The sequence below is a fragment of the Prionailurus viverrinus genome, chromosome A2 (assembly GCF_022837055.1).
Source record: "Prionailurus viverrinus isolate Anna chromosome A2, UM_Priviv_1.0, whole genome shotgun sequence".
Taxonomy (NCBI): Eukaryota; Metazoa; Chordata; class Mammalia; order Carnivora; family Felidae; genus Prionailurus; species Prionailurus viverrinus.
In genome coordinates, this window is record NC_062562.1 from 548238 (window position 1) to 568125 (window position 19888).

A 19888-nucleotide genomic window follows, 5' to 3' on the forward strand; every position below is an offset into this window, starting at 1 on the left:
GGGGGGGGGGACTAGGAGGGGGAGGTAAGACACATAGACGGTGTGAAAGGCTAAGAAGAAACAAGGGGTGAGTACAAAATGTGCGAGGTGGCGGGGCAGGGGTGTGAAACATCTCAGGCTGTGGGGGGGGCGGGGAGCCCCGCTGAGATGGGGGTGCAGGGGGACAGTGGGGAGATGACACGGGGTAGGAGGGTGTTCCAGAGAGAGGAACCAGCAAAGGCCTGGGGGTAGGACCCTGCCCGGTGCATTCCAAGGACAGCAGCTCAGCAGCCCTGCTGAGCCTATCTCAGCCGTGATCTCAGGGTGGTGAGTTCAAGCCCCACATTGGGGCGCTGAACGTGAAGCCTACTTAAAAAACAGAAAAGGGGAGCGGGAGGTTTTCTGGCGTGTGTGTTACTTTGGGAGGGTGAGCCGAGGGAGGGACCCTCTGAGCACTGCAGCGAGGCCAGTTGGGGGGGGCGTGGATGTCCAAGGAGGGAAGGGGTGGCCTTCCGTGGATTTCCAGGTAACCTCAGCAGGGGAGGCGTATGGAGACACATTTCCCACGTGCCAAGTGCGGTCTGGGCCATCCTTTCTCGCGTGGCAACAGCCGATTTTCCCACGAAAAGAGGGAGTTTGAGGGAGTTTAAGACCCCAACTCAAGGACACACGGTTTGTGAGGGGGGTGGAGGTGGGATCTGAACCCGGCGAGTGTGACCTCAGAGCAGAACCCCCCTCAGCCACCCCCCTGTAGGATGTGCCAGCCACCTGCCCGCTCACCACCCCCCATCTCTTTCCCAAGTGTGCCCGGGCTCCTGGCCCCATGACCTTTGCTCCTGTCACCTCCCCCACCTGCTGGGTCACCCTTACCTCCTCCCGACCCATCCTGTCTTACCAACACCTCAAACTGGAGATGATGACTCACATCTACCCGGAAGCTTCTCCTTAGGGACAGGAATCCCGTCTTGTTCATCTCTGCAAAAACACCCACATGATGTCAGAGGCCAGCCTTTCTTCTGCTTCACACCTGCCAATGGGTTCCTGGCACGGCCGGAGCCACATCCAGACGCCCCAACCCGCAGCCCCCAGGACCCACCTTTCTAACCTCAACCCCCCACACCCCCTCACTATCTCTGCTCACTATCCTGCCACCTGGGCCTCCTCGGGGCTCCGTGGACATGCCAGCTGTGGCCCCACCTCAGGACCTTTGCACGAGCTGTGTCGGAGGCCCTCTCCCTTCATGCCTCCGAGCCTGGCTTCGTCACGTGACTCGGGTCTCCAATCAATGCCCGCAAGTCAGGAAGCAGCCCTATTCAGAGGCAGTTGCTACCCACAAAGCCCTCCTCTGAGTGTGGACCAGAATGGCCTTGTTCGGTGCACAGAACAATCCTAGACAAGGCTATTATTTCCATTTGCAGAGGGGGGAAACTGAGGCACGGGAGTGGAACAAGGGAATGATGTGCCCACGTTCACACGGCTGGTCGGGAAGGAAGCTGGGATTCAAACCCAGTCAAACACCCCACCCCTTCCCCCCCACGTGCTGGGCGGGGACTCTGTCCCCATTCTCCTCATCCCCACCCCTCACACCCCCCCCTGCTCAGCTGGGGCTGCCATAACCAAACACCATGGACTGGGGGACTTATGCCACAGTCACTGATTCCTCACAGTCCTGGAGGCTGGACGTCTGAGATCAAGGTGCCAGCAGGGGTGAGTCCGGGGGAGGCCTCCCCAGCCCGCAGCCTCCACCTTTCCACTGTGTCCTCATCTGTGTTGAAAGTGCTCATCTCTCTTCCTCTCCTTATAAGGGCGCTAATCCACCCCAGGGGGGCCCCACCCCATGAGCTCACCTGACCTTAGTCACCTCCCAGGGGCCCCACCTCCAAGTACACCCCACTGGAGGTCAGGGCTTCTGCAGAAGAACACAAACATTTGGTCCCTAATACCTCCTGTAGTGACGTGGGGGGTGGGCAGGCTGTCCTCCCCGGTCCTGCTTCTCTGCCTGGGGCATTCTCTGTGCTGGCAGGGAGCCCCATCCACCCACCCACCCTGGGCAGGCCAACCCCCATCCCACCTCCTTGGGCTCGTCCTTCATCCATTGGGAACAACCCCTGTCTCCCAGGTTTGTGTGTGTGTGTGTGTTGGGGGGGGGGTTAAGTTTATTTATTTATTTTTTGAGAGAGAGAGAGAACAAGCAGGGGAGGAGAAGAGAAAGAGGGAGAGAGAGAATCCCAAACAGGCTCCACACTGTCAGCACAGAACCCAACACAGGGCTCGAACTCACGAACCGTGAGATCGTGACCTGAGCTGAAATTGAGAGTCAGAGGCCTAACCGACTGAGCCACTCAGCACCCCTGGGGTGTGTGTGTGTGGGGTTTAAAGTCAGGGTCCCAAGAAGCAGGGCCCGGACTTGGGTGAGGCAGAAACCCGGTCCTGATGAAAAATCCAAAATGAAGAAATGTTTTTCAACAAAGTAAAACAAATGAAAAAAAAAAAAAAACCTCAATGGGTGAGTCTTCAAAATTTTAAATCAAGGCAGGATCAGTCATACTGATTTTCGTTGGGGCTGGGGCTCCAGTCGCCTTGGTGTGGCGCTGTTATCTATCCTGTCCTGATGGGAGGCTTTTCTATTCTGTTCGTCATGAATTTGGGGCGCGTTCGCTTGAGTGTTAAAATATTTATCTCATCCTGGACCAGTGGTGATGGGTGCCCAAGCGTGTCACTATACAAAAACCCCACTAAACGGGACACTAAAAGGGTCCCCCCAACCCCCGTCTTCCCCAGGAAAACAGCCACTCACCCTTTGTCACTCACGGCGCTTGTCTCCTAGCAACGTGTCTGGCTCCCTGACCCCCGGCCCCCCAGTCCTGACCCCGGGGGTTGTGGAATATTTGGAGTCTCCTGGAATATCCTCAGGGAACTCTGAGCTCTGTGCCCTTGAACTAATAACACTGTCTTCCCGTCTTCCCGAGTCTCTATTCCTTCCTCTGTAAACCCGGCACAACCACAAAGTGCCACTTTGTGGGCAGTGAAGGTGGTGTGACCCCTGAAAGAGACGGCTTACAAAATGCTCAGCACATAGTAAGCACCCAGTAAGGATGTATCGAAGGTAACTTCAATACGATGCAACGTTACTGAAAAGAAGCGGTTACATTTCTCAAGTCTAGAGACAAAGGATCTCATTAAAAACAACTTTTTTCTTTCCACACTTTTAAATTCAGTTAGTTTAAAAAGATTTAAAAAAATTTCTTGTGTGTTTATTTATTTATGAGAGGCAGAGCATGAATGGGGAAGGGCAGAGAGAGAGGGAGACACAGAATCCGAAGCAGGCTCCAGGCTCCGAGATGTCAGCACAGAGACCAACGCGGGGCTCGAACCCACGGACTGTGAGATCATGACCTGAGCCTGGGTGGCTGGTCGGTTAAGCGTCCGACTCTTCGTTTCTGCTCAGGTCATGATCTCTCGGTTCGCGAGTTCCAGCCCCACATCAGGCTCTACATTGACAGTGTGGATCCTGCTTAGGATTCTCTTTCTCTCTCCCTTTCTCTCTGCCCCTACCTCTCTCTCTCTCTCAAAATAAATAAATGGGGGGGGGGGGGAAAGGCACTTAAAAAAATGTAAAACAAGAAAAAAAGGAAGGACATCCTGACAGCTGCTGCAACGTGGATGAGCCTTGAGGACATTGTGCTCAGAGAAGCGAGACACGGAAGGACACATACTGTCTGATTCCATTTGTATCAGGTGTCTAGAATATGCAAATCCACAGACACACAAAGAACGGTGGGTGCCAGGGGCTGGGTTCATGTCCATGTTGGAGGTGATGCAAGAGTCTTGGATTCTAGATAGTGATGGTGCCGGTTACACAGCGCTGTGGATGTATTTAATGCCACTGAATGGTACGTTTACAAATGGTCAAAATGTATTTTACCATAATTAAAAAAAAATTAAAAACAGGCACACCCGGGCAGTAGTTTGTCTATTTGGTTGTTTTGAACCATCGCATCTCTGAAGTTATATGCCGCGCGCGTAAAACGCTGTGTATAGAAAACGCTGCAACTGTCGTCCAGGCCCCAACCTCCTCACCCCTCCTCGTCTCACCCCTCCCCTCTGTCCCTTCCGGCGCTACGGGAGCAGAGACCTCGTGCGGCCACCAGGTGGCGCCGCCACGCCTCTCAGCGCCCGGGACATTTCGCGCCTCCACGGTGGGCGGCGCGGAGGCGGTGCGATGCGTCAGCCGGACCGCGGGCCCGGGAGCCAGGGGAACCAAGCCGCGGGGCTGAGGCCAGACCCCAGGCTGGCGGGGGAGGGGACTCAGCTGTGAGTCACCCGGGAGCCCCCGATCGACCGTGGGAGGCAGTCCCACGCTGGCCTGCCCGCCAGGCTCGTGAACTGCCTTCCTGCGGAGACGGTGAGGCTGGTGGCAGTCCCTTGTGTGCGGCCGTGCCCGTCGCACACGTGTGGCTCCAACGCGAACCGGCCGGTAGCTTGGGGGAGTGGTGGCCTCCCCGAGCCTCAGTTTCCCCGTTTGCCTAATGCACCTTAGGTACGGACCGTGCTTCCCGGGTCTTTGAAAATTCAATGACCCATGATACGGGGAGCCTGGTACACAGTACACGCTCCGGAGATGCCGGCGCCCACTCCGGAAGGAGGAAATGGAAGTGGCGACCGCCAATGCAAGCGGACCCGAAAGGGCAGCGTCCTGCGCAGGCAAGCACCCTTCCGCCCTGGCTGTCTCCCCGGACCTCGGGGTCCGTCGTCAGGTGCGCAGGTGCGGTCAGATGCTGAAGTGACGGGCGCCGGCAGGGGGCGCGGAGCCGGCTGCGGCCGAGCCACCTGCGCCTCCCACTCCCACGCGCGCCCCACCCTGAAACTCGCCGGGGGTGAGGAGGGGGCGACCGGTCTCGCCCCTACAGTGCCTCGGGCTTTGCAGCCCTTGCTTCAGGGGACCTCGAGGCGGCCTGCCGTGACCACCACCTGACATTTATTGAACGCTTACCGTGTACCCCTTACTTTCTTTAATGCTTCCTGCAACTCTGTGAGGCTGGTATGCATTCTCATAGGGCGAGTGGCGACACAGGCCGCCTTCGCAGCTCCCAATTTTGGGAGCCTCGAAGCGGCCTCCTGAGACCACCACCCTTTATTGAACACTTCCTGTGTACCCTTTATTTTCTTCGATTTAACGCTTCCTTCAATCCAATGAGGCCGGCGTTGCATGCCCATTAGACAGGTTGGGACACAGAGCCCCAGAGAAATCAAGTCACCCAGGGTCTGGGGTCCCCGCAGCCAATCCCTCCCCGACCCCCGACAATGCACACACCACCTGGGAGGGATCAGCCTGCAAACTGGGCCCCCTCCCCATGCAGGCCTCCAGCAGAACTCTGGAAAGGCGCGGGCCGGGGACTCTCCCGGGACCAGGAGGGGATTCCAGCTCCCCCCCCCCCCCCCCACCGAAAGTCCGCGCCGCCGCCTTGCGCGCTGGAAATCCCGCGCGCGCCCCGAAACGCGGCGCCGCTGCCGGGAAATCAGGAGGAAAACTTCTGCTTTTTTTCTTTTCTGGCAGTCAACGCTCCCCGCCCCCCCTCCCCAGCGCCCTCCTCCCGGGTCTCGCGCCCACGTGGGCGCCTCCGCGCGGCGCTCCGCCCCTTCCCCGGCTCCGGCCAACCGTAGCTCTTCTTTCTCTCGCCTTTGTTGGCTCGCCAATAGGAGGGGCGGACGCGCCGCCGAGGCCGCGCCTCTGGTTTAGAAGTCGATAAAAGGCGGCGCCCGCGGCGGCGAGCTCAGAGCGCTGAAGTCGGGGCCGCAATCTTCTTCTCTCCGGCCACGCGGATTATTCTCGCCGAGGACTTTGCCATTTTTTTTTCTGCCTTCTTTTGGAGACGATTTCGCTGCCTTCCGAAGGTCTTGAACGCGCGCTCGGGCTCCGTGGGAAGGTTTTGGGCTTTCCGGCCTCGGATTTTGCATTTTCTCCCTTGGGACTGTCGTGGGGCTGTTTTCCACTGTGGATTATAACTGCAACATGACGCTGGAAGAGCTCGTGGCATGCGACAACGCGGCACAGAAGTAAGTAGCAGGCTGAGGTCAGCCGGGCCGGCCGGGGACCGGAGCGACCTGTGGCCGGCCGGGTGCTGACCCTCCTCTCTCTGACCCCAAGGATGCAGACCGTGAGCGCCGCGGTGGAGGAGCTGCTGGTGGCCGCGCAGCGCCAGGACCGCCTCACCGTGGGGGTGTACGAGTCAGCCAAGTTGATGAATGTGTGAGTCACACCCCGTCCCCGGACTGGGCGCGGGTGGGGACCCCCTCCGCTCTGCATGCTCTCTGTTGCACCCCCCCTTCCGCACGTGGCTAGGATTTCCCCCAAGCATCCCCACTGTGGATTGAGGGTCTCTGTGCTTTCTTTGAGCACAGGTGGGGGGGGGGGGCCGAGGTTGCAGTATCCTGACGCTGCATCGTTTGCAAGCGCCCACCGCCGTATTCGCTGGTGCCTTACCCCCCCCCCCCCCCAGGCATCTAGAACCGTGCGTCCTCTCCCCACCCCTGCAGCTGCATGCAGACGCGATCCCTGGCGCGCCTTCGGTTTCTCTTCGCTTTTCCAAACTCCCCCGTGCACAGTGGCGTCTCCTCAGCCCCCGGCTGATCCGTCCCCTCCTTCTGGCCCCCTTAGGGACCCTGACAGCGTGGTCCTGTGCCTTCTGGCCATCGATGAGGAGGAGGAGGATGACATCGCCCTGCAGATACACTTCACGCTCATCCAGTCCTTTTGCTGCGACAACGACATCAATATCGTCCGGGTGTCAGGCATGCAGCGCCTGGCGCAGCTGCTGGGCGAGCCCTCGGAGACCCAGGGCACCACCGAGGCCCGAGACCTGCACTGCCTCCTGGTCACGGTGAGTTGGGCCTGGACCTGCCCCACCCTTCCCCGGGCACCTGCGCCTGTGTTTGTCAACAAAGTTGAGCTGGTGCATCTCGGACCAGCTCAGCACTCAGCCACGATAGGCATGTCCCGTGGGCAGCCTGGCGGGGCCTCCTTCCTCGGGGAGCTATTTTGAGCTGGCCTGTTTTCCCCAGAGGGGCCCTGAGAGAGGGAGGCTCCCTGCCCACTCCTGGGGCTCCCACTGAACCCCATTTTTCCCCCTTGTCACAGAATCCTCACACAGATGCCTGGAAAAGCCACGGCCTGGTCGAGGTAGCCAGTTACTGCGAAGAGAGCCGAGGAAACAACCAGTGGGTCCCCTACATCTCCCTCCAGGAGCGTTGAGACCCTTCCCGGCATCAGAAGCTGCTGAGTTGCTGCCAAAAAAAAAAATAAAATAAATATTTGACCCCTCCCCCCCAGAACAACCCCCCAGAACAACCCATCCTGTGAGACCGCGGGGGCAGAATCAATGGAGAAGAGGGGAGTGCGTGGCCACCCCCAGGGCGGTGAGCCTGGAGCAGCGCCAGCTGTGGCCACCGTGACAGGAGAAGAGGGGGACCGGGCCAGCAGGAGAGGGGAACCGGAGCCCAGGCTTTGTGACGGAGCAGCTGGAGCGGGGGAGCTGTGGCCTCGCCCGCGCTGGAGGGCTCGGACCGCACGCTCCGGGGCGGACTGAGACCGGCGCTGACGTCTGCGTGGGACTCGGGCGACCGAGGGTCTGCACCCTTGCCAGGACTGGACTTGGGGACTTGGGAGCTGGCGCTGACGTTGCTCTGTACCCATGAAGTCCCCGTTTGCAAACGTAATAGACAATCTATTTTGTTACTTGCACCACTGAGAGAGAAGGGAAGCTTACAGATACATATATTTTTACTTCTACGATGACCTTGTAATAAATTTCTAAAGCTTCCGCGTTTCTTGTGTATTTGCCACTTCCGAGAGGGCTGGGGACCTCTGCCCCCCGCCGGGCACCCAAGCCCCCTCCCGCAGGCTCACCAGGAAGTGTTGCTCAGTCCCTGTTAGCAGCTCCAGGCTCCTTTGCAAAAACAGTGCCCCTTCTCTCTGCAGCCGGCGCCAACCAAGCCCAACAAACCTTTGCCTCTTTTTTTTAATCCTCCCTCCTCCTGCCCCATAGCAATTAAAAGACCGGTTTATTACGAAACCTGGCCGCTGTGCCACTGCTGTTACTGGCCCTGCTGGAGCCGACCCCACGCTCAGGGCATACGTAGACGCACCCCTGGGGGGCTGGTTGCAGCCCCTGCCTGCCCCCACGCCGCCACCAACCCGAGGTCCAGAGAGGTCAAGGGGGCACCTGGACCACGGTGGGCTTAGCTGTCTTGGCCAGGGCTCAGCCTTGTAGGAAGAGCTCCAACGGGGACCCCCAGGGAGGGCCCTTCCCCCCCCCCCCCCCCCCCGACCCGTGCCCAGGCCTTCTCCGTCCCGGGATGGTCTTCTTCACTGAACTGAAGGGGAAGAAAAGTTTTTTTTTCTTTCCCCAAACTAAGATCAACGAGCAAAAAATACCCAAGGAAGCCGCGCTCCCAAGGAAGCCGGGCTTGGCACAGTGCTGCGTTTTGCCTCTAAACCGAAACTGTAAGGCCTCGCCGGCCACCTCCTTGTTCTCCCGAAGCTGCAGGCGCGGTGACTCTCCCCATGCCGCGGGCTGGGAGCCGGCAGCTCGAGCCAGCCAGCCCTCCCCGCCCCGCCCCGCCTCAGTCTTCCCGCCGCAGGTCTGCGGGGTGGGCTCGCTGGCGCCTTGGCCACATCGTGTCCCGGCGGGCCCCGTCCCCGCCCGCAGGCCGCGACCTTTCCACGGAGCCCCACGTGGGTGCTGGAGGAAAACCCCGGCGGTCCCCCCAGGAGTCACGGGGCTGGGGGAGCCCCGCCAGGAGAAGGAAGGGAGGGCAAGATGGAAGGGGAAGTCCCAGAGGGAGAGGAGAGGGAGGGGCGGGGATTCCTAGGGGGGAGGGGGGAAGAGCCGCAGGTGGGAGACAAGATCCCGGAGGGGGGAGGGGGGAGGAAAACCCGGAGATGGGACCCCTGTGGAATCCTGCTAGAGGTTAGGGGAAGGGGGGGACGGGGCAGATGAGGGGAGCCCCAGGGGGGAAGGGCATCCCTGCTGGGGTCGGGAGGTGAGGCTGGAGGAAGGGGGACTCCGAGGGGGTGCGGGGGAGTCCCTGAGATAGAGTCCCCAGGGGAGGGAACCTGGGGAGGGGAGTAGAGGCTGAAGGACCACCCCCCCCCCCCCACCTCGGGGCGGGAGTCAGTGCGGAAGGGCGAGCAGGGACCAGGGTCAGCTCTTGGTGTCTTGCTGGTTCCTCTGGGGTAGAGGCTCCACCCCCTGAGCTCCACCTGAGGGGACGGGCCTCTCTGTCCTCATCTCGGTCCTGGCCATCCACCAGGACGACCTGTAACCTGTGACCCTCTCATCCCTCGGTCCCCTGTCCAGTAGGTCAAGGCCCCAGGCTCCTGGGCTCCGAGGACACACAAGGCACGAGTGGGGCCCCGGCTGTGTGACCCTCGGCTGGCACCTGTCTGTACCTCAGAACCCCGCACCCCCTGAAAATGGGCACAGTAATGCTGCCTCCCTCATAGAGTGCTGAGAAGTTTCCATGAAATACATCTTCCTTAGATCAGTGCTTCCCACATAGTGTAAAAAGCATCGGCCATTATCACTGCTCTTGCCACTGTCACACACCGTGCGTTTCTAGAATCATCTCCTCACTCCACCCTGTGAGTTAGCACAGCCACGACGAGGGGGGGCCTTCCGTGCAAGATTTACGAAGCCTCGTGCCCCACACCCAGCAGGTTGAGGAATATTCTCAAGCGACACTGTAAATGGAAGGAAGGGAAAGAAAACTCGGCGGGCTCGGCGGGCCTCTTGCTTCGTCTCGGGCTCCAAGGCCTCTTTCCCGGACCGGCGGGATTTCAGCCTGGACTGCGTGGTTCCTTCACTCCGCAGGTGGCGGAAGGCGCGACCTCCCAGAAGGCCAGAGCCCCAGCCTTCCCGCCAATCCCGGGACAGACGGGAGGGTCGCGGCTCCCGGTTCTCCGGCTGGGCTGTTGTGTTAACAAGTGTCAGGTTCTCCTGACTGAACCCAAGAATGCACAAGAATGGACTTCCGGGGCTGCCGTGTCCCCAGGCTCACGCCGTCTCCCCTGGGCATAAACGCCTTGGCCGCTGTCCTGTGGACACGAGCCTGCAGGGGGGCGGGCAGGAGGGTGCGGCAGACGAATGGCCGGGGTGCAGGCTCACCTCAGGGGACCTGCGCTCCCCTCCGCCCGTGTCTACACCCGCGGGCCTGAGACACACACCACACAGGCGCACACCCAGCTCCCTACGCCTCACACACGCTGTCACCCACCTTCCCCGGGCACCCCTGGGCGGGGGCCTGGAACCCCAGCTTCTCCCCACCCCCTCGGGCAGGTGGCTCCGCTCCTCTGGGCTTCCTTTCCGTGTCTGTGGACTAGACGCGTAGCCTCCCCCGAGCTAGGTCTGCGTGTGAACACACACCCGCCAAAATGGACGTGGGCACACAGTTACATGTGTGTTGACAGGTGTGTAAATACAGATGTGATCTCCGCCCCCAGGCCTCAACAGTCGGTAGGATTCTAGCTACTTCCTGAAGCCTCCGTGCCCCGGGGAGAGGGGGACGGCCTTGTGAGCATGTCACTGAAGCACATAACATGTCCCTGGACTTGGGGACCAGCCGGGGTCCAGGACAAGGACAGCCGAACGGGGCAGCCGTGTGGAGAACAGTGATATAATAACAGCTGCTGTTGCCCAAGGCGGCTTTTCTGCCCTGTTATCTCTGCTCGGCCTCGAAACAACTCCTCAAGGTAGCTAACATCATGCTCTGCTTTCTACAAAAGGGGGAGGGGGGGACAAGGGCTCAGGGACGTGCAGCCACTTGCCCAAGGTCACACAGCTGGACAGGGGCGCATTCAGGGACCAAGCGAAGGCCTGTGTGATTCAGTTAGGATCTTATACCCATTTATATTTATATTTACATTTATATTTATATATAATTGAGATAGAAGTTACATACCATAAAACTTACCCCTTTACAGTCTTATTTAGTGGTTTTTAGCATACTCTACAGAGTTGTGCAATTATCACCACTACCTAGTTCCAGAACATTCCATGAACATTCCAGAACATTCCGGAACACCCTAAAAGAAGCCCTGTTAGCGGCCACTCCCCATCTGCTTGCCCAGCTCCTGGCACCCATGAATCCGTGGCCGGCCTGTGTGGCTTTGCCTTGTTGGGGGCTCTTGACAGAAATGGGATGAGACACCAGATGGCTTCTCACCCTCACGTGATGCTCGGAGGCTTGGACGCTCGTCCGTGTTGTGGTGTGCGTCACGACCAAAGTCTGAACCTGGCCGCTGTGTGCACGCCAGCACCCTTCCATGCGGACGAGGACACACGGGAGGGCGCGCAGAGTCTCACACACGGCTGACGTTGGCACGCGCCTCGCGCCCCGGGCCGGACGCCGCTGTCTGAGCTCTGCCCTTTTGTTCTCCTGTCGGATGCCCCCTCCCTGGGGAAGCTCTCCAGACAGGAACCTTGAGAGCCCGTCTCCAGCTCCGTCTCCCCCCTCCCCCCTCCCCCCTCCAGGTTCCAGCACCTGCCTGTTTGTAAGGACAGACTTAATCCTGCCACCATTTGCTTCTTGTCTGTCTCCTGTGTTAGCTCCTGCTGCAAGAGGGCTGGGGAAGGGTCTGTCTCCTCACCCCCAGGTTCCTCGTGGTCCCTCCCAGCCTGGGCCCCCCCTGGCATTTCACCAACGCTTGGGCACAAAGAGGTCCGAATCCCGAGCTGTGGACAGACATTGACCCGCGGATGATGACCTTCTTCTCCAGGACATGCTGTTTTGTCCCTAAGGGACACACGCAGGCCTGCCAGGTGCTAGGTCCTGACCAGCTACGGTGACACCACCCAGTGCAGGGAGGCTGCGACCCCGCCCCGCGGAGGCGGCCGGCTGTGTGCCCTTAGGCAAGTTGCTTCACCTCCTTGGGCTCAGTTTCCTTATCTGTGCAATGGGGATACTAATAGGAGTGCCCATCTCTTGGGGCTGGTGTGAGCATCCAGTTAGTTAAAATATGTAAGGCATTTAGAACAGTGGGAAGCCTTCCAGAAGAGTTAGCTACTATTATGTGAGTTGTGTGCGGCTGTTTACAGGATTCTTCCTCCCTGGAGTGAGCCCTGGGCTCCCGGAACCCCTGAACTGGGTCTCATGATTGAACCCAGACCCCTCCCTCCCCACCCCACCAGGGAGCTACGTGGCTCCGCCTGACCCTGACAGGTAACCCACCAGGGCACAAAGGAACAGATGTGGCCGTGGCCAGAGGCCAGAGGCCATGGATGGCCACCTGTATGCACACATGCACACCTGTGCCTGCACATATGAACAGCATGTACCCAGATACTCAGTCTTGCAAACAGGCATGGACACACACACACACACACACACCACTGTTCTTAACTGCATGCTCCGCCCACTGTATGCGTGTCCTGGGGCTGGTGTAACAAAGTGAGGCGGGGGTGGGGGGTGGGGGGTGGGTGCTTCAACAACAGAAATATGTTGGCGTCTGGTTCTGGAGGCCAGAAATGTGAGACGAAGGTGTCTTTCTGTGGCTCTGAGGGAGGATTTTTCCAGGCCTCTCTCTACTGGCCTCAGGTGTTCCCGGGCTTGGGACGTGTTCTCCACGTTGTCTCCCATGGAAGTGCATCTCTGTGTCCAAATTACACCTTCTCATAAGGACACCAGCCGATTCGGATTAGGGCCCGCCTTCATGACCTCATCTTTTATCATCTGCAAAAAGCCTATTTCCAAATAAGGTCCCAGGTACCAGGAAGCAGGACTCCAGCATCTTGTGAGCGGACACGATTCACCCCATAACACCCACAAACAGCGATACCCGAACGTGTCCCCCCGGGCCACACATGCAGACGCTTGAGAGCCCAGCCTCACGGTCAACAGACGTGTGCACGTGCATACACATGTCTCTCTCTAGCTCGCTCTCCTCTCTCCGTTTCCCGGCAGGGGTCCAATGAATACGTAGGGAATGAATAAGAACACCCACCCGGGGCCAGGGAGGGAGTACGGCCCGGCCGTACTTTATTTATTTATTTATTTATTTAACACGCCAGACGTGTTCTCAGGCTGTTCCTGGGGCATCACTCCTGGTCCTTCCTGCCTCCCCCAGGGGGTTCAGGTATGGCCCTGCCCTAGGGAAAGGCCGTGGGTGTTGAGAAGCATCTCGGTGGGCTGGTTCTCCCACAGCAAGGTGCCAGGCAGCTGGTGGGCCCAGGTCACCTGTGGCCCCCTCCACGCATAAGATGACTGGGGGGGGGGGGCGCACGCACGTTTTTCAGGACATGACATCCTCTCCTCTAGGAAAGCAGTAGAAGGAAGCTAGGGCCTTCCCAGCTTCCGAAATACTTCTTCCCTCCTTCCTCCCGGGGGTCTGGGCAGGACTCCGGCCTGTCCCATTCCTGCCTCACCTTCTCCCTTCCCTCTGGAACCATTTCCCAGCCCCACGCCCCCCCCCCCCGACCCCCCCCCCCCCCGGCGCCGCCCCGGGGTGCCCTGCCTGGCGCCTCAGCCGGTGGTTCTGTTCCCTCCTGACCCCGGTCCCCAGGCAGGGGGCGTGGCCTCGCTGCTAGATCTTTCAGGGTCGCGGGAGCGCCGGACTTGCGGCGGAGCGCACGCGCGGGTGGGGAGGCGATCCCAGAGCGTGGCTTTCTCTGCTGGAAGGGGAAAGTCTGGGAATGACGGCCCTGGGACTGCGCGACGAGGGAGAGACCCGCCTGCCGCCAGCCCAGGGTGGGGACGGACGCGTCTGCCAGGGACCCACGGTGCCCGGCGAGCGCCTCCGGAGACCCCGAGCCGCCCGGCCTGCAGCACAGCCCGCAAGCCACCCCCTCCCCCAAGGACGCACGGCAGACACACTTACAGACACACAGAAGCTCCATCTGGAGAAGCCCCTCCCTGCCCCTTCCCTGCATTGTTCGTGCTCCTGGTTCCCACCCTACCCCCTCCTCCCGGGCGCCGGAGGTTCCCAGGCTCTGGGGCTGGGGCGGGGTGGGATGAGGGGCGTCTCCGGGCGGCGGAGGCCGGGCCGAAGACCGTCGTGCACGCGGGGCTACTCCCGCCCCACGCGCGCGCATACACCAGTCGGAGCGTGAGCCTGCGATCACTTGCGCGCACGCGTGGGGCGACGATTGTGCCGCGGCGTACACAGCAGGCGCACCATAAATTCGTCTTGGGTGGCTGCTGGGGGAGTCAGGAGGAGAGGGCACACACAGCTTTGGATTCGAAAGCCGCACAGCTTTGGATTCGATTCGGCTCTCGGCGGCTTACTAGCTACCCGCGCGGCGCCCAGAGAGCGTGACTCAGTTTCCCCGTCCACACAAGGGAAAGTCTAATCGCCCTCCCACGTGGCAGAGGGTGAAACCAGATAATGCGCGGAAGCGCTTCGCAAAACGCTCGGCCTGGAGAACCCGGACCGCGCCTTCCCTCCACCCCACCCTCTCGCCAGACGCTCTGAGGGTGGAGAGGGGCGCTGACCCCGGCCCCAGACGCCCCTCCCGACCGCTCAGGCGGGAGTCCCGGCTTCCTCGGTACTTAAAATTGGATAATTGGACACAGAGGCGGGTGTGCGAGAGCCAGAGAAATCCCCGAGTGGGCGAAGTGCAGGGGCCTGTGCCCCTAGTTTCCCCACGGCGGGGGCCCCGACCCTCTCCAGAGCCCCCTCGTGTGCGCCCTGGGCGCGCTGCCGGTGCGCACGGGAGCCCCCGCGCTTGCCGCCGACCCCCTCCCGCGCCCGGCGGTGCCAGCCTCCCGCTGGTGCCCGCCAGGCGCGGTGTCTGCGGCCGCCCGGGGTGGGGAGGGGGGAGTCTGCGCCGGCGGCGGTCCCGGCGGCGTCTCCCTCCCCCAGCCCCTGGCTGCGGGCGGCCGGGCCGAGGGCGGGGCGTCTGCACAGACCCTCCTTTTGTGAGCGGCGCCTTCCCCGGGCGGCCTGGCGCGCAGGGCCCGGGCACCGCGCCAGCGCCCGGAATAGCCTCCCTGCCCCGCTGGCCGCCCCACGCCCCGCCGGAGCCGCCTGACCTGCCCGGCGGGGCGCGGGGGTGGGCAGGCCGGGCGGTGGCGGCGCGGGGACCTGGTGCGTGCTCAGCGGCACGGGCTGCGCTGCTGACGGTGCGCCCGGCCTACTGTGCGCCCAGCCTACTGTGCGCGGGCCGCCGCCTCAACGTGTGCATGCCTATACCGTGTGCATGCAAACGCGCATGTGCAGCCTTCCGCCGCACGCAAGACCTACTGCGTGCAAGACGCACCGCGCGCCGTCCCGCTCGCGTGTGAAAACCCCCATGTGTGCAGACCCCCGCCCGCCTACAAACACCCACAGCGAGCAGCTATCCTCGTGTGTGCGCACACCCAGTGTGTGTGGCACCGGAGTGCGCCTGAACCCACTGTACTCAGGCACAGACCTGCTCACGAATGTCCCTTGGTGAAGAAGGCCCCCAGTGTTCAAACACCGTCATCTGTGCAGGCGTCCACGTGTGAGTAAAAACTCTAATGCATGCACACCGGCGTTCTGATGCACCCCGTGCGGTCATCAGGGTAGTGCAACGTTTTCCAAGTTCACGTGCTCACTCTGCAGACCCCCTGCACCAGCGGATTGAGGGTGGGAGCGGCATTCGGGCCCCCCACCCGAGAGCTGGGACTCTCTCCAATGGTCCTTAGTGTATGTATGCTTCAGTTTACCCCATCTGGAGAGACTTTGCTCTCAGTCTCTTCTGGCTCCGACCGTGTGGGAGGAAGTGGGTTGGACACCCTCCCCTGCATTGTGTGGCTGGGCGCAGAGGACTCAGTCATGCAGGGTTGGAGGCAGGGCCAACTGGGGACCTTCCTGGAAGCCCAGGGGGCAGGTGCAAGGGCAGGCGGGCTCCGTCCGTGGCAGGATGCCAGCGGGTGGCTTCCCTGAAACTGGGCACAGCAGCTGGGAGAGGTTTCCGGCCCGCCCGGCCCCACCCCGCCCCGGGCACTCTCGGCAGATGGGCAGGGCAGGCAGGCAATGCCAGGGAGGGGCGGGGCCCCAGACTGCACATGCCCGCACAGGAGCCACCGGTGGACCTGTGCACACACCCCTGTGTGCATGCATGTGGACCATGCGGGTGCTAATTCTGCCCCGTATGCAAACGTGTGGCTGTGCCTCCCTAGGCGCCTGCACTGTGTCCCGCACGCAGAGCATGAGTGGCCCTGTGGACTCATAGCCGCCCTCGGCTCCACAGCACAGAGATATTTGTCTGTTCTGCTCACTGCTCTGCCCTAGCACCTGACAGTTGGTTGGCGCTCTATAAATATTTGCGGAGTGAGCACATGAATAAAGGGACACATCATTTTGCAACTATGTACTGAGTGTCTACATGCACTGGGCCTTGTACATCCAGGAACACAGAGATCCTGAGACCCGCATTCTAGACACATATTCTCAGGGATGAAAACAGGCTCACGCCTGCGCATACCTGTGGGTCCCAGACACACTGGGCAGGAAACGGGAGTCCACTCGGTTCGTTCGCCGCAGAAACCAGAGCCAGGGGCGCACGCCGCCCTCGTGGCTGTGCACGCATTGTTGTGCACGTGACCATCACTCCTCTGTCCCTACAGTCCGCCTGTGCCATCCATCCCGGCCACCCCGGTTCCTGACCTCCCTGCCTGAAGCCACTCGCTGTCCACACTTTGGTTCGGAGGGTCCCTCAGGCCACGGTGACCTCACACCCCACTCCCCAAACATCTCTCATCAGGTGGTCCCTCAGCCTGCAATCGCCACCATCTGAGCTTCTACCCTCAGGGCTTAGGCTGTTGTCTGCAGAAGGCTCCAGGAAACACGCAGCCGGAGTTGGCAGGATCAGGGCTGTGTAGTTTGGGAGACTTGCACAGCGGCTCCTGGATATTCCCAGGAACCATCCTTCCATTTTACAGCCGGGGAAACTGAGGTCCAGAGAGGGGAGGGCGCTCCTGCGGAGTTGGAGAGGAGAGGGGCAGACCGTGAGAAGCAGACGCTCGCTGGTCCTCCGTCCTACGGCTGCCTGCTGGGGTGGGGTCAGGAAGGTGGGGGACAGACAGTAGTGGGAGGCGGAGGCCTGCGGGGGCGGGGCGGGCTGCCGTCTGCATCCCGGAGACAGACCCGAGAGGCGGGAGGCCTAGAAACACCCACACACAGCTGACGGAGACCCAGTCTGGGCCGCGCAGCCGCGAGCTGGCTCTTCCCAGCCTTCCGACAGGGCTCCCGGGGCCGCTGCCCGGCCTGCGAGCGTGCGCGTCAATGTGTGCCTGGAGCGTGTGCACGTATGCGTAGGGGACATGCGTTTGCGCACGCGCATATATTTGCGTGTGTGTAGAGCTGTCCGTGTTTGTGTGTTCTGTGTGCATAACTGTGCGTATTCACGTAGGTGCGTGTCTGTGTGCATATTTTTGTGGGTGCCCACGTGCACAGACATGTGCTTGTGCATAGGTACACCCTGTGGTCTGTTGTCTCTTTACTGCATCTCAGGCATTTTTCTAAACACCTCGCATTTATTTTGTAAAGCTGTGCTCACTGAGGTCTAATTCACAGATGGTAAAGTCATACTTTTTAGGTGCACGATCCCCTAAGTCCCGACCAACTCAAGACGTAGAGAAGGTCCATCATCCCGGAAGTCCCCCGCTGCCCCTGGTCAGCCCACTCCCCCCATTACCGGTCCCTGCAAGCGAGGATCGGCTCTATAGTTTGGCCTTTTCCAGGATATGAAAATAGGATCACCCACTGTCCAGCCTTCTGAGTCTGTCCCTTAACCCCAGCACACTGTGTTTGACAGGCATCCTTGTCGCACGTGGAAGCAGTTTGTTCCTTTAAGAGAAAGGTGTAGGGGCTCCTGGGTGGCTCAGTCGGTTGGGCATCCGACTCTTGATTTTGGCTCGGGTCATGACCTCACGGTTTGTGAGTTCGAGCCCCGCATCAGGCACTGTGCCGACAGCTCGGAGCCTGCTTGGGATTCTCGCTCTCCCTCTCTCTCTCTCTCTCTCTCTCTCTCTCTGTCTCTCTGCTTCTCTCCTGCTTGCGTGCTCTCTCTCTCTCAAAATAAATATGGAAAAAAAACCCACTGTGTTTTAAAAAAATGCAATTCACATACCACAAAATTCACCCCTTTGAAGTTTTTTAGTGTTTTCACAGACTTGTGCAGCCATCACCTCTACCTAATTCCAAAATATTTTTCTCACCCCGAAAAAAGAAATTCTGTCTCCATTAGTATCACCTCCACCCCAGCCCCTGACAGCCTCTAACACCCTTTCTGTCTGTGGATGAGCCTGTTCCGGTCGCTTCACATTCGTGGACGGACGCACACTGTGTGGCCTCCTGTGTCTGCTTCCCTCCCTCCCCGCCCCCCCCCAGGCTTGTCAAGGTCTGTATTGCTGACTGTTCCAGTCAGGATGGGTTTTCCAGGGATGCGGAGCTGGGTAGTTTGCAGTTTCTGGTAATTAAGAGTAAAGCTGCTATGAACATTCACCTCGGGGTCGTGGTGTGGACCTAAGTTTTCATTTCTCTTGGGAAACACTTAGGGGAGGGATTCCTGGGCCCCGTGAGGAGTACACACTTCATGTTCATGAATTCATTTATTCCTCTTAATCTAGGAGCTAAGTGCTGTTATTAGATCCATTTTATATACAAGGAGACTAGACGCTCCCACAGATCTGTCTCTCTCTCTCTCTCTCTCTCTCTCTCACACACACACACACACACACACACACACACACACACACAGACACACACACACCCAGCAGGCAGGATGGCTGCTGCGTCCATCACCCAGCCCAGGCCCTGCAGGACCCAAGCAAATGCCCAAGGCGCCCCCTGCACGCACAGCGGCACGGCTGTCAGGCCCCACACCCTGGGAACAGACGCTGGTGGGCCTGCAGACCCAGACGTGCTGCAGACACACTGCGATTTGTTCATCTTTCCAGCCAACCCGTCTCGTCCTGACAGTAATTAGCTCCCAGACTGGCGGGGAGACAGTGAACAGGCTCGGAGTCATCGCTGCGGCCCCACACCCACAGGCCAGGGAGCCCGGCGGGGAGTGTGTGAGGAGTGTGTGAGTGTGCGCGTGTGTATGTGTGTCCGGGCTGGGTGCCCCCGCTCCCCTGCTCCACCCCACACATCCCGGACAGGCCCTGGAGGCTCAGGCCTGCGTTCCCACCCCCTCCGTAGAGCCGGCCAGGGCCGGGCACGCCTGCCCACGTGCCTTCCACGCGGGACCGCGTCCGGGGGTTTCGGAGCACGCACGCGCTCGCCCCCACCACCCGCGCAGGCCTACACACCCCGGGCCTGCGAGGGCGCGCGCGGGCTTGGTGCGGCGTGCATGCGCGCCCTGGGACGCGTGGGGGTGGGGCGCCGCGCGGGAGCACGCCCCGCCCCGGCCCCGCCCCGCCCGGGCGCCGGCCGGAAGACCTGCGGCGGCGGCGCTGGCGTCACGGGTTTCCACGGGGGCCCCGCGCGGGGGCCGGGATTCCCTGGCGCAGTAACGCCCATGACGGCGGCGCCGGAGGCCGGACTGGGCTGGGATGACATCAGCCCCTGCGTCTCTGGAGCCGCCCGGGCGGGAGCGGGACCGGAGGAACGGAAGGCACCCGGGCCCGGCGGCCCCGCCTGGCCGAGGCCGCGCGCTGTGCGCCGCTGGCTCCCGTTTCACAGATGCGGACACTGAGGCAGCGGCTGCCCGTTGCTCGGTTGTCATTTCGGGGATCCGAGACCCCCCCCCCCCCGCCCCCACACTCTTCCCCGATCCAGAGAGAGGGCAGGCCCGGCGCCTTCTGGGGCCCAGACCCCCTGCCCGCGTGTCTCCCTCGCTCTTTGGCAACAGGAGGGCTCACGGAGGGCTTGGGGGCGCCCTGGCGCCAGCCGGCAGGTCGGGCGCTCAAGCCACATCTGTCCGCACTGTGGGTCTGCCCCCAA

General features: G+C 60.9%; 1 protein-coding gene across 1 annotated transcript; it reads left to right on the forward strand.

The window, feature by feature from the left end:
- The first annotated feature begins 5771 nt into the window (after window positions 1-5771).
- Window positions 5772-7799, forward strand: GADD45B (growth arrest and DNA damage inducible beta). Its single transcript, XM_047825960.1, has 4 exons — window positions 5772-6036; window positions 6128-6229; window positions 6638-6860; window positions 7118-7799. Exons 1-4 carry the CDS (start codon window positions 5993-5995, stop codon window positions 7229-7231), a joined length of 483 nt encoding a protein of 160 aa, XP_047681916.1. The 5' UTR covers window positions 5772-5992; the 3' UTR covers window positions 7232-7799.
- The last annotated feature ends 12089 nt before the right edge of the window (window positions 7800-19888 follow it).

What these genes read in the sequence shown, in the direction of transcription:
- GADD45B (XM_047825960.1), top strand. Translation starts at nt 5,993, where the DNA reads ATGACGCTGGAAGAGCTCGTGGCATGCGACAACGCGGCACAGAA. An exon ending in TGCGACAACGCGGCACAGAA is followed by an intron (nt 6,037 to 6,127) that starts GTAAGTAGCAGG and finishes TCTGACCCCAAG; the next exon opens with GATGCAGACCGTGAGCGCCG. An exon ending in TGCACTGCCTCCTGGTCACG is followed by an intron (nt 6,861 to 7,117) that starts GTGAGTTGGGCC and finishes CCCTTGTCACAG; the next exon opens with AATCCTCACACAGATGCCTG.